Here is a 14673-nt window from a genome sequence, read left to right on the forward strand (position 1 = left end):
ATCATACGTACATCAGAGAAGGGGCAGGTGAACTACAACAGAAATCTGAGTGTGTTGTTTATCACCTGTCTGGCAAGTTACCTAATTATCTGGATTTTGGCCACTCTTTTGTTATTATAACTACTTAATTCCTGAATCTAGGTCACAGGTCACAGGCTCACACCCTGCTCATATCTTGAATGTGCCCTTAAGATGGGATTGGTGAGGACAGGATTTGTGAGGAAAGAGAAAACCGGGAGGTTTCCCACCTTGACTTTGCAGGAAAATATTTGAGGTCAATTTGTTCAGGACCTAATCTGCGGATTTTCAGACATGTGGTTTATATATACAGTTTTATATATATATATAAAATCTCCTTAAAATTCTTATAACAGCTTCATCTCACTATGGGGCGGGTAGGCATTGTGATTGAGATGGTTATCTATCTGACACTCTTGGGGCAGGATATCACTGGTCATGACTCCTTGGTAAGGCCCTGCAGATGTGACTGTACACCTCCGGGATTATGGTGGGCTCACTCACCCCTCCCCTTATACCTCACTTCCCTGGGTCCTAAATACCATTGGAACTGAGAAGATTGATACAATGAGTGATTTATTATGATTTTCTAAAGTTTTCCCATTGAGCCAGCACATAAATACATTTATCAGTGAATCGCTACATTTGGTATTGACGCTTTGCCTTGTTTTCCTTTGTTGGAGACCTGGGGCTCAGCGGGGAGTCAGAGACTCCTGAGCTGAGCTTCCCTTGCCAATGGAAAGCCTTTGCAGATATGTTGCTGTTATTTTCTCTTGACACTAGAGGATTTCCTTTGACAGGTGAAAGGCTGGGAAATGTGCGTGAGTGAATAGTTTGGTAATATGCAGCGGAGGCTCTTCTCATGGTGTGCGTGTGTGTGTGTGTGGGGGGGGGCGTCTTTCAGCCCCCTTCCAATTTCCTGGTAACGCCATCTCAAAGGAATGGCCAGGCTACCCAAAAAATGCAATCAGTAAGGCATTATCAGGTATCTTGGCAGACAGGAGAGAAGCAACTCTCAAATTTCTGTGGAAGACTGCCTCCTCCTGTGATGTATGTATGATGCTTTTTGGGGTGGTTGTTGACTACAGGGTGGGCAAGTTTCAAAGTCTTTATAGGGGTTTGCACACCTTTGTTGTAGCTCTCTCTTGCCTCCTTGCAAGGAGGGGAGGGAACTCTGCTGCAACAGATAAATAAGGATCTGCCTTGCTTTCAGTGAGTCCTGCCTCCATCCACTCATCTCTGACCAATCATGGACCTTGGGGAGTTGGGCAGCAAAAGCCAACCCACCTATTTTCTATAACAACAGAAACAGCTCTTACTGTCTGTTTTCTTGATAAAAAAGAAAAAGCGACCAATTAATAAATAAAGCAAATGAATTCCGAAGTAGACCCCGTCCGAGTTTGGTGGTAAATATATTGCAGGAGAGGGACGCGGGTGATGCTGTGGGTTAAACCACAGAGCCTAGAACTTGCCGATCAGAAGGTCAGCAGTTCGAATCCCCGTGACGGGGTGAGCTCCCGTTGCTCGGTCCCTGTTCCTGCCAACCTGGCAGTTCGAAAGCACGTCAAAGTGCAAGTAGATAAATAGGTACCGCTCCGGCGGAAAGGTTAACGGCGTTTCCGTGTGGTGCTCTGGTTCGCCAGAAGCGGCTTAGTCATGACCCAGCGGCGACATGACCCGGAAGCTGTACACCGGCTCCCTCGGCCAATAAAGTGAGATGAGCGCCGCAACCCCAGAGTCGGCCACGACTGGATCTATATTGTAGGAGGCGTGGGGACTCTTTGGTCCACCACATGCTGATGGACTACAACTCCCATGATCACCTGGCCCTGCTTGCTGGGCGTTGTAGTCCAATCAGCTGCCAGAAGGCTGAAGGTTCCCCCGTCCCTTCCTCGATTACAGCCTCTGTTTACCGTTACCCGAGCATCCCGCATTAACATCCCGCCACACCCGCTCAGCAACCCCTGTTATTCCACGCCGCTCCCACTAGAGGGTGCTGTCCCGCATCCCTTCCTTTTTGTTCCGTCCCTTTACGCAGGAACCAGCTCGACAGAGCTTGCGTTTCCCACCGGCGCTTTCCTGGGAGCGGATCCACTTCCGGTTGCCGTCAGGCTTGGGAGCTCGTTGCTTCTTCGGCAGGAGGCGTGTTGCAGGAGCCGGAGCGCGTCGTTGCCACGTGCTGAGACCCGCGAGCCTCAAAGCCGGAGCCCGAGCGCTGGGTAAGTGGAGGGTCGAAGCACCTTGAGTTAAGTGATCTTTGTGCACGCTGCCTTACCTGAAAGATCATCATTATCATTATTATGAGTCATCTGGGAGAACTGAAGTTGTAAGAGGCAGGACGATTTGGGCAGGGAGGGGCTATTCCTTTAAAAACAAGAAAGTACTATATATACGTACTAGTGTATATATATATATAGTGTGTATATATATATATATTATATATATATATATATATATATATATATATATATATATATATAGGACGCCTCCTAAGTGATGCTGATTGCCTCCCAATATCCTAAATGCTCTGGTCTTCAGCTGTTGGGTCGGGACCCACTAGGTGGCTTTCAACCTGATCCAAGGTGGGATACCTCTTCTAATGCATGCATTTCATGTGCAAAAGCAGCTCCCATGTGCAATCTTTTCAGTGCTTTGCCACAGAATCTATTATTAATTGAACTTGTTAGTCACTTTATTTGGGACGGGGTGAGCTCCTGTTGCTCGGTCCCAGCTCCTGCCCACCTAGCAGTTCGAAAGCCCGTCAAAGTGCAAGTAGATAAATAGGTACCGCTCCAGCGAGAAGGTAAACGGTGTTTCCGTGCGCTGCTCTGGTTCGCCAGAAGCGGCTTAGTCATGCTGGCCACAGGACCCAGAAGCTGTACACTGGCTCCCTCAGCCAGTAAACGAGATGAGCGCCGCAACCCCAGAGTCGGCCACGACTGGACCTAATGGTCAGGGGTCCGACCTTTACCTTTACCTTTATCTGGCCTATGGCAGCCAAAAGCAACTTACAACCAACCCTGATCTAGCAGAGCTATTGAGAAATGCTCTCTTCCCCCCACCCCCGCCGCCAAGTGAACTAGGTGTACAGTTTTGCAGATTACAGGGAGTACAGCTTGGAGGCAGTAATGCTTCTGAACAGCAATTGCTTGAACTGCAGGAGGAGAGGGTGCTCCTGCTTGTGGGCTTTCCATTATGTATGTATGGTTGGTCACTGTGAGACTAGATCCCCTCCCCTATGTTTTTAGTGGTTCATGTCTTTATCTGTAAGCCACCTTGAGTCCCATCGGAGAAAAGGACAGGTTATAAATAAATAAATAATATGGGTGGGCATTTGGCTTGATCTAGCAGGACTCTTATGTTCATATTCCGGATGCCAAGTTTCATATACAGTGGAACATTGGTTCCCGAACACCTCCACTGTTCTCAAATGCCAAAAACCTGGAAGTAAATGCTTCTGTTTTCGAATGTTTTTCAGAACCCAAATGTGGTGTATGAGCATATCATTTGACATTCGTAGAGGGTTGGGTCTGCTTTGTCTCCTTTTGCTTCCAAAAATTGGTTTGAGGGGATCCAAGCAGGACTGTTAGGGTTATGGCCTTAGAATACTGGAATTTGTAGCCTATGAGGACAAATCTTAGCCTTTCCCCACAGGCTTTTCAGAGAAAAATGTAATTTAAAAATCCTTTAAAAAATCCTTAGGCTTCTTAGGTACGTATAGCCTAAGAAACATTTTAGCAATGTTTCACTCCCAATTGACATACAGTGGTAACTCGGGTTATGGAAGTAATCCATTTTGGGGGTCCATTCTCAACCCAAAATTTACACAACTAGAGGCGTGCGCGGCGGTAGACTGCTTCTGTGTGTGCCGCTGAGACGTTCTGGTACTTCCAGGTTTGCTGCGGCTGTAAACTGGAGATTCCGTAACCTGGAGGTTACGCAACATGAGGTACCACTGTACATCATTGTCTTATCGCTCTGGCAGTCTTTTTAAAAGACAGATCTTAGGTGGTTTTGAAATGTGTAATTGATGAGCAAAAGGTATCAGGTTTTTTGTTTTTTGGTGATTATATGACCACGTAGACTGCCTTTTGGACCATGGGGGGGAAATGAAATAACTAAATACATAAGATTATGTTTTTATTATTGTGGAGTGCCTAAATTTGTACTACATGGGTTATAAAGTTTGACTTTTTATTTCAGAAATGGTTGTGGTGAGAGGTCAGTGACTGTCATGTCAGGATGGCAAAAATTAGAACCAAAGAATCAAAAGCCCCAGCAGGCAACTCCACAAGTATATCAGAAAATTTAAAAAAACAACACAGGAAGGAGAAGAAGAAAACATTGTTTTGGAAAAAGAAAATCAAAGGGGCAAGGAAGAAAGCACAAAAGGATTCCAAAGCCATGGCAGATATGCCTCCGAAAAATCCTCAGGAAGTTTCGTGCAACTGGAAGGCCTTGCAGGAGGTATGACTGGGCAATGGCTCTCTGTTTTCTATCTGTGAGCCTTTATCTTCTAGAGCAGGATGGTCCAACATGCAGCCACATGCGGCCCCAGAGGCTGTTTTTGGTGGTCTTTCAGCTCCCCATCCTCCACCTCAGCTGGAGCAGCGCAGACATGGTGGCGAATGTGTGTGCTGTTTCTCCTCCTCCTCCTGCTGCTGCTGCTGCAGGTGCTCTGTGTGGTGAACACAGGCCACCACCTGGACCTGCTTGGAGCGTGGCTGCGTCCCCAGAGAAGTGGGGGGTGTCTTTGTGTATCTTGTCTGTGTGTGTGTGTGGAATACTGTGTTTCAGTATGGAATACTTTGCTTTCTTTTTTTGCAATACAGAGAAGATCGAGCTTTTGGATGCACCAGTTGGTGGGGGAAGGAAAGGAATTTCGGTGCAGAGAAGTGTGGGGTGTGTGTGTGTCTGTGAACAAGCATTTTCAGACATGAACGTCAAAAAATCCAAAACTTGAAACAACTTAGCAGAGTTGCCTGCGGATGCCAACAACCAACCTCATCCAAATTGTGATGAATTATATACCCCAGACATCCATTTGATGTCTGCGTTGTTAACGAACGTGCATACATATGTTTGTGCATTAGGTAAAGGTACCCCTGACCGTTAGGTCCAGTCGTGGATGATTCAGGGGTTGCGCGCTCATCTCGCTCTATAGTCCAAGGGAGCCAGTGTACAGCTTCCAGGTCATGTGGCCAGCATGACTAAGCCGCTTCTGGCGAACCAGAGCAGCGCATGGAAATGCTGTTTACTTTCCCACCGGAGCGGTACCTATTTATCTACTTGCACGTTGACGTGCTTTCGAACTGCTAGGTTGGCAGGAGCAGGGACCGAGCAACGGGAGCTCACCCTGTTGCAGGGATTTGAACTGCCGACCTTCCAGTCAGCAAGCCCTAGGCTCTGTGGTTTAGACCACAGCGCCATCCGCATCCCCCTTGTGCATTAGATTTGTTTAATAAATAAATATGTTAAATCCGCTAATTGCCTATTTAATTAAATATATTAAATAATATTGACTATATTGCAAACACATTAATTTACATTATGGAAATTTAATTCATTGTGCAGCCCCCAGATTCTGTGTTGAAGTATGCTTTTGGTCTGAGACGTTGCACCAACCTGTTCCAGAGGATATGACAAGCGCTGCGTGTCTTGGTTGTGAAAGACCTATGCTAAACCTTCACTTGGTCTTCTGTAGTTATTGTTAGCCTTCCTGGTGGAGATTACAATGTGGTTGTTGAGGAGTGAGAGTGTTATGGGGACCAGATAGGAATCTGCTTGGGCTGGAGTCTCTGTTTGCTGACACCAAATTGGAATTGCACTGATTTGCGTTTCTTGGTTTGTTTTTCAGCTTCTGAAACCAAAGGCTGCCATTCTGGATTCCGCTCTTACTGCCCCCAGCACACATTCCAAGGGCAAAAACAAGGCCATAGAGGGAGGAGCTGCCCTCAAAATGCCAAAGGTAAACGGAAGTGAGAGGATGCTGGCATCCAAGCCTCCAGAAAAGGCCAAGAAGAATCAGGCTGAACATTTTGCTCATCCAGTTTCTGCAAGCTCTGAAAAGCCTGTACATGGAAAGAACTTGCACCAGGCCCAGGAGGATGGAAAAGGGCCCAAGGGAGGCCATAGAAGGGGCAATGTTGAGAGGAACTATGGGGACATTAAAGAGAAAAGAAGGAAAGCAGAAGAAGTGGAACCAAAGCCAGCAGAGTAAGTCTTTTTCAGCCTTGTGCTTAATGATTTTTAGGCAGAGCTGGCAAAAGAGCTCAGGTTTCTCAGCACCAGCTGCAGATGTATAGGCCCCTTGTTCCTTCATGCAGCACACAGTTAAACTGTGGAACTCCCTTCCATAGGAGGCAGTGATGGCCACCAACTTAATGACATTAAGAGAGGATTAGCCTTCTCCTTCTCCATGAATTTGTCTATCAATGGCTGCTAGTCAGGATGGCCATGCTCTTGTCTCCACATTTGGAGGCAGTAATGCTTCCAAATACAAGTTGCTGGAAATCACTCAAGGGGAGAGATGCCCTTGTGCTCAGTTCCTGTTTGCAGGAGTCCCACAGGCTTCTGGTTAGCCACTGTGGGAACAGGATCCTGAGCTAGATGAGTCATTGGTCTTCTTATCTTCCTGTGTAGGAGCTTAGCAACAAGGCAGAACCAAAATAATTTCACTTGTAGCCACTTGTGAAACTACCTGCTGCGTATTTCAGGTGGACAGAGCAGTCCCGCTGAGGTCAACATCTGATTTGCAGCGTTGAAAATTTTATGGGCATGTTCATCAAACATGTTTACATAGAATCTGAGCTGCATGGACCGATTCTATTACCAGTCACACTTTTTACAGGCACTATGGACACCCCATTCAGATATGATCCATTCCCTGCCCTCGTTTTCCATACCACAAATAATTTTATACACTTCTATCATGTTGCTTCCTACTTGCCTCATCTCTAAACTTAAAAAGCCCCAAATGTTGTAACCTATCCCTATAAGGAAGTTGCCTTATTAAATATGAGTTACTTGAAGAAGATGCATCACGTAGCTTACACTTAGGGAGGTATACAAAGGATTATGCCATTCTTATTCTCACAACAACCTTATAAGGTGGGCAAGGCTAAGTGATAAAGAGTGGCCCAAATGAGCTCCTTGGCTACATGGAGACATGAAATCACCCATCTCCATTGCAGCTGTTTGACTCTTCTGCCTGGTTAATACTTTGTGCATTTTTTGGTCACCTGTCTTTTGCTTTCCCTTCTAGTATCTGGTTTGATGATGTTGATCCTGATGATATCGAGGCAGCCATGGGTCCAGAAGCAGCAAAAATTGCCCGAAAAAATCTGGGCATCCCAGAAGTCAGACCCCAGCAGTTAGCAGAAGAAACACTGGTTAAAGAAAAGGCTTTTGAAGGGTAAATGTTTCTCAGTAAAGCTAATACTTAATAGCATATGGCTTTGAACTGTTGCAGCAATATTAATTGAACATTAAACTGCCTTTGAATTGATGGATAAATGGATTCATTAACTACATCTTCATTTTATTAAAAGAAAATTCAACAGAGGAGCAGTATGAGACATTAAGAGCTTATAGTTTATTGGGGGAAATTCTGATTCTCACTGTTAAAAGAAAAAACCCAACATCTTTAATATTTTCTGCTTTGTGCCTGTTAACAGTTAATATGCTGGAACTAAAATAGCCTGGGAGTGAAAATGCACGCGCACAGAAACACCAGCATGCTCTTAACACACAGCACCACCATTTGAAAATTTGTCCTTGTCAATTTGTTGAAGAAGCACCTTACAAATTCTTTCAGTATCCCATTATTACAATCCTGGCCACTAGTAAAAGAGGATTTATTAAGAGGTTTAACTTTAAGTTAGTATTGATTCCCATGAAAAGATTGGCAAAGCAAATATGGCAAATAACACATAGGAAAATTGACTAACAAAATAAGATTTCTACAAGGTTTGAAGCATAAAGACTCTTGCAAATCTCTCTTCAGCTTTATCATGCATACGGCTTAAAATGGAAACAGAGGGAACACCCACCCCCATAAAATATTTTGGTAAAGCATAAACCATGTATTGCCTTCTATACAAATGGTTGTCTGGTACAGGAATTTACTACTTTATTTGGATATTATTTTAGATGTAATGTCTTCTGTGTAGCGTGGGATATTTAATGTGTGTACGATGTTGTTATATGTTATAACCTATTTTTTTGAAAATGCACCCACTAAATTAATTGGCTCCCCCCAATTAAAGCTTTCGTTAATCAATTTTCCAGTCAGACCGATTTAACACTGCAGCTGCTTAACTGTGCAGCCTGTTTTATGTTGGGAATAAGCTCTCTCCAGTTAGGGCCAAGTTCTGGGCAAAGAGCTCTTTAAATCCTTTCCCCAGAAACGCTGATGTCCTGTGGAGGCAGCTGGTGAGCAGCTGGTTAATATAATAATAAGGCTCTCTCCTTTTCGGCAGCCTAACCAAAGCTGTGGCCATGGACTGTGAAATGGTGGGCGTGGGACCCACAGGCAAAGACAGCATTGTGGCCCGTGTGTCCATCGTGAACCTCTTTGGCAAGTGCGTTTACGACAAGTATGTCAAGGCAATGGAAAAAGTGACAGACTACAGGACGGCCGTCAGTGGGATTCGGCCTGAAAACCTAAAGACAGGTTGGTGCTGATTTCATATTACAGTGGTACCTCGGGTTAAGTACTTAATTCGTTCCGGAGGTCCGTTCTTAACCTGAAACTGTTCTTAACCTGAAGCACCACTTAAGCTAATGGGGCCTCCTGCTGCTGCTGCGCCGCCAGAGCACAATTTCTGTTCACATCCTGAAGCAAAGTTCTTAACCTGAGGTAATATTTCTGGGTTAGCGGAGTCTTATACCTGAAGCGTATGTAACCCAAGGTACCACTGTATGACTGTAAGGAGCTGTATTTTGTTGAGTCAGGCCATATCTGTACTATACATTTAACACACCATTCTATGACTTTGAACAGTCATGGCTCCCCCCAAAAAATAAATCTTGGGAAGTGCAGTTTGTGCAAGCCACTGACAATTGTTAGGAGAGTACCTGTTCCCCTCCCAGAACTGCAATTCCCAGAGTTCCCTGGGAAGAGGGATTGTTTAAACCACTTTGGGAATTGTAGTTCTCTGAGGGAATCAGAATAAGAGAATTGTAGAGTTGGAAGGAACCATGAAATGCCTGTTATTTTCAAAAGGGCCCAGATTGTCCCCCTCGCTAGCAATTGTTGTTGCTTTTGATGATGGGTTCCTATCAGATTTCATTCTGGTGTAAACTCTGACCCATTGCTCCATATGTGTTAATATTGAAGAAGATGATGATGTAAACCAGGGGTCAGCAAACTTTTTCAGCAGGGGGCCGGTCCACTGTCCCTCAGACCTTGGGGGGGGGGCTGGACTATATTTGGACTATATTTTGGAGGAAAAAATGAATTCCTATGCCCCTCAAATAACCCAGAGATGCGTTTTAAGTAAAAGGACACATCCTCATGTAAAAATGCACTGATTCCCAGACCATCTGCGGGCCGGATTTAGAAGGCGATTGGGCCGGATCCGGCCCCTGGGCCTTATTTGCCTACCCATTATGTAAACAATCTTTATACTTCACTCAGTCACAGTTATGGTTAGTTATGGGTTTTTCTTCTGATTGATTTGTACATCGTGCTGACTTTACAGCTATGGTCTCAAAAATCAATACACGTATATTAACAGAAAGAAAGGCCCTTGTGTGGTGTTTTTCTGTGGACTCCTGTTGTGCTTTTGCTGAGAACATTTTTCTCTGTGTTTCTTTGGTTGTTCAGGTGAGGATTTTAAAATCGTTCAGGAGGAAGTGGCCAGCATCCTGCAAGGAAGGATCCTTGTTGGTCATGCTCTTCACAATGACTTAAAGGTACAGAGCCCTTAACTTTATTATTATTTTGTATTGAATTTTTAATATATCTGTTTCTATGCTGCCCTTCAGAAGGTCACAGGGCAGTTTACAATAAAAGTTTTTTACAAAAAATATGTAGCATAGTAAAAAACAAAAATAATAATCCCTCCTCCACAATATTTTATATCCCACCTTTTTCTCCAAAAAGCTCGAGGTGGTGTACGTGGTTTTCCTCATTTAATCCCTACAACAACCCTGTGAAGTATGGTTAGGCTGAGAGAGGCAGCAACTAGCCCAATATCACAGTCATAAGCTTCATAGCTGACTGGGGATTTGAACCCTGGTATCCCAGGTCATAGTCTGACATGCTACCACTGCACCACACTGGCTCATTGTCTTTCAACCCTTGCCTTTCATTGTTGGTATTCAGAGACTTGCAACCAGTCTGGTTTTTCATCTGCTTCTCCCACCCCGAACTCAACCAGAGAGGCCACGCTTCCTCTCCTCTTGAGGTCTCCCACTCTGAGATGTCCTATGCTGGGCTGTGATTGTTCTCTTGTCAGCTGAAGTTTGAATTGCAATTTGCAAGCCCAGTTGCTTCTCACTCAGGTTACCTGTTCTCGTTTCAACTGTGTGTGCTACTCCGATCTCTCGATTACACCGTGAGCAATGTTCACAGTGGAAACATTTTGACTGTTTTCAGATCTTGTTCCTTGACCACCCCAAGAAGAAAATCCGGGATACACAAAGATACAAGCCTTTCAAACAAGAGGTCCAGGTAGGAACTGAGAGACATCCCCCTCTCCCATCTCAAATCAACAGACTCTACATTGGGGTTGGGAACCTCCGCCCTATGGGCTGGTCTTGGCCCAATAGGGGGTTTCACCTGTAAATCCTGATGAGTGGGGGAGGAGGGAGGGCTCAGTTTTGCTGAGTGCTGCTTTCTGTGTGCATTCCCTGCAAATATTGCGCTGGTGAAGCAGACTCCTCTCACTACCGTGGGCCAACTTTGACAGCTGATCATGATTGCCCACCTATTATTCACCTGACAGCACGTTTGACAGTGCACGCCCCCCCCACCTGTCAAAAGCAGGCTTTCAGTGGGGGGGGGGGTGAGATAAAGATCTGGCCCACTGGGACAAAAAGGGTTCCCCTCTCCTTTAAATTGAAAAGTATGGAGGCTACTAGAACTTGGGGCTGTTGATCATTCCACTGCCATTTTCCTTCTGGACAAGTTTCATTGGTTTGGCAGCTCTACTTATGCAAATCTTCTGGTCCAAGTGTCGGCTGTTACGTCACTTTTATATTGGAATATATAATTGGTGGTATTATTATTATTGCAATTTTGAATGATTTGATTGGATTTGTCATTAATTGGAGGATTCTATTGAAAATGAATAAAAATTATTTACAAAAGAGAGAGAGAGAGAGAGAGAGAGAATTAGGACTTGGAAGATAAACCACTAATTGGATTTTTCTTAGGAGCAGCATGTGGTTATAGCCACATTCAGGAAGGACTTGAAAGGTGCAAATTAGAATGCTTGGTACAAAAGATTATAGCATATTGGACTTATGGGAAAAATTGACTTATTACCGTACCTTTCCGTCTATAAGATGCCCCCATGGATTAGACGCCCCCTATTTTGGGGGACTCAAATTTCAGAAAAAGGGGGAAAGATGGCTCCGCTTTTTTGCGGAGGATTGCCCAAGGTTTTACAGCTGGGGGGAGGGATTGCCAAAAATCACTCATACACAGCATCCATGCTGACCATTGCCGGCAGCTGCCAATCGCCCACTTGCCACAGCGACAGCCAATCGCAAACAGACCCTTCCTCAGCAAAAAATCTCTTACCTGACTGAGAAAAGCTGTCCGCTGGCAATTGCACATGTCCCAGAACAGCAGCCGCCAATCGCGGCAGCAACTGCCAATCCACAGCAGTGTTTGCTGCAGAAACCAATCACCAACCCAATTAGAGAAGCAGCAGCCAATCCAAAGCAGCCCTTCTAGCAGCCAACAATTGTCGCTGACAAGCTCCTGCTCACAGCTGCAGCCAATCACCCATCCACCCCATTCACTATCCATGTATAAGACGAGGCACGTTTTTAAACAAAATTTAGAGTAAAAAAACCTTGTCTTATACATGGAAAAGTATGGTAATTGACAAATGGACAGAATTAAAGATAGGCAAGAGGAAAAAAGCACAAATATACTTTGTGGGAGAAGGGTGGAGCTTTGTTTCATTTACAAATACCAAAAGTGGATTCCTGCATTTCAGGGTAGCAAGTAAAAAGGCATTGTCCAGCTGTGTGCTTTTTAGGTTTTATTTAACAGACATAAGGGAAATTTGTGCATCATCCATTAATGCAAATGGTCAAGACCAAAGCAGATTGACTTTTGTGGTAATCTTGGATACCTTGAGCTTTCTCAACAATTAAACCTGTCAGGATTTGTTAGTGTAGGCCAAATTGTTGGTGGCCTTACAGCAACACAAAGAAATCAAGCACAGTACCTCCTCTTCAAACCATGATTTCTCCTTTCATATAGAGTGGGAGGCCATCTTTGAAGCTGCTCTGTGAGAAACTGCTGAATGTGAAGGTGCAAGCTCTGGAACACAGTTCAGTAGGTATTCTTTCATTAGGTTCTGGTTGCAAGTGACATATTATTCCGGGCTCAGAAAGGAAATAATAGAGAAATGTATTCTGTTTTACTGGGGAGCTGGCTCTTGTTTAACCCTGGGCTATCTCCTAATTGGTTATATTTCCTTTTCTAAGAAATTACAACTTTTAATAAATTCTTACTGGTACACTGGCCATCACTTCTTAGCACTGTTAACTCCCCCCGCCCTATATCTAACCCACTTTACATAAGCTTTACCGAAATGGAACATCTTATGTTTCTAGCTTATTTTTTTTTGCTAAAATGCGAAAACTGATCATGTTACTTTTTTTCTTCCTTAGTAGTGTCAAAGAGACTTTACAGTGCAGTTTCAGGCATGTATACTCAGCAGTAAACGCCCATGTCCACTCAGATGTAAGGCTGATTGGGTTCAATATATCTTACACCCAGGAAATTGCATATAGGATTGCAACTTAAGTGTCCCAACAGTTTTCTATGCCATTTCCACAAATGATGTGTTTGAATCTTAAAATAAAGATGAGTTCACACATGTCGTTGTCACGTATCGACTGATAATTTGCATATATAACACAGCCATCAAAAAACAAATGTCTCAGAGAGAGCTTTTATATGATCTCAAAGACTATGCTTTTTAATGGGGAGGACCATAGCTCAGGGGTAGAGCATCTCATTTGAATGTAGAAGGGCCCAGGTATAATCCCATGCAGGATTAAGAAAATGTTCTTTGTCTGAAACCCTGGAGAGCCACTGCCTGTTAGTTGAGACAATACTGAGCTAGATGGGCCAGTGGTCTGACTCAGTAGAAGGCGGCTTCTTATGTTCCCATTAAGTTTTTATATTTCTGTCCCACCTTTCTTTTTCAAATGAAAACCAAAGTAGTTAATGCAAGCCTTATGAAATGCTTTTTGGCCTCCTCATGTGATGTGGCTGTTTGCTGGTAGAATGTGCAATGTACCAGCCTTCCAAATCAGGGGAAGGGTTATAATTTTGTCATTTAAGCTGCCCATTGTTGTTTGTAGAAATGTGAGAGTAATTGGGGAACAACCCGGAGTTACATCATTCCTGCAGTCAGGTCACTTGGCAAGATTTCATCCTGTTGATTCCATCACTTGACACAAAGTCAACTAATTCATTGTATCCTAAACTTGTTGCTCATCTCTCTCTCTCTCTCTCTCTCTCTCTCTCTCTCTCTCTCTCTCTCTCTCTCTCTCTCTCAGATTCAGGATGCCCAAGCAGCCATGAGGCTGTACATGATGGTGAGGAAGCAGTGGGAAGCCTCGCTCAAAGAAAAATCAAAGACCAAAAAATAATAAATCTGAGTATCTCTGGATATGTCCTGCTTGCTGTACTGCCCAGCACTGACTGAGTAAAAATATCAGTTGTCCTACTGGCCTTTCCCCTTGGACCCTTTTGTTTGCTCTTGGTCAGCTACCATACAAAAATTACTCCCAAGTTATTCAGTTATGAAACCCTTCAATTTGCTTCTGCAACTGACAGCTTCCTGGAGCCTCTCTCTCATAAGCTTGGGACACAGTGAAACACAATTATTTCCTTAACTGTATAAGAAGAAGAAGAGTTTGAACTTGATATCCCGCCTTTCACTCCCTTTAAGGAGTCTCAAAGTGGCTAACATTCTCCTTTCCCTTCCTCCCCCACAACAAACACTCTGTGAGGTGAGTGGGGCTGAGAGACTTCAGGAAAGTGTGACTAGCCCAAAGTCACCCAGCAGCTGCATGTGGAGGAGCGGGGAATTGAACCCGGTTCGCCAGATGACAAGTCCACCACTCTTAACCATTAGACCACACTGGCTCTGGTTGCCTTCAAATTTGCTATTTTATATACCATTCAAGGATAGCACAAGCCCAATAACCAAACTAGTGCGTCACCTGCCACTCCGAGGAAGTCTATGATTTCTCTCCATAAATGCTCTGAAAAGAGAGAAACAGCTGCCTTTACCCATAACCCTGCTTTTGAAGATAGTGTTTGTTTGCACATAGAGCTAACTGTACTATCATATTGAAAATATATGAACATTTCGCCAACTCTACATACCATTGAGCTCCTGTTAAGATAAATCAGGTTCCTGCTTTCAAACAGGCTGTTGAAATTAGACAACT

The 14673-nt window shown here is 44.2% G+C and overlaps 1 protein-coding gene across 1 annotated transcript; it reads left to right on the forward strand.

Moving 5' to 3' along the window:
• Positions 1–2096: 2096 nt before the first annotated feature.
• Positions 2097–13943, forward strand: REXO4 (RNA exonuclease 4). The gene is made up of 9 exons (XM_028715550.2): positions 2097–2237; positions 4222–4485; positions 5876–6234; positions 7283–7432; positions 8499–8692; positions 9848–9936; positions 10622–10696; positions 12464–12538; positions 13774–13943. The coding sequence occupies exons 2-9, from the start codon at positions 4261–4263 to the stop codon at positions 13864–13866; spliced, it is 1260 nt and encodes a 419-aa protein (XP_028571383.2). The 5' UTR covers positions 2097–2237; positions 4222–4260; the 3' UTR covers positions 13867–13943.
• Positions 13944–14673: the final 730 nt, after the last annotated feature.

Source organism: Podarcis muralis, chromosome Z (assembly GCF_964188315.1).
Source record: "Podarcis muralis chromosome Z, rPodMur119.hap1.1, whole genome shotgun sequence".
In the NCBI taxonomy this organism is placed as follows: Eukaryota; Metazoa; Chordata; class Lepidosauria; order Squamata; family Lacertidae; genus Podarcis; species Podarcis muralis.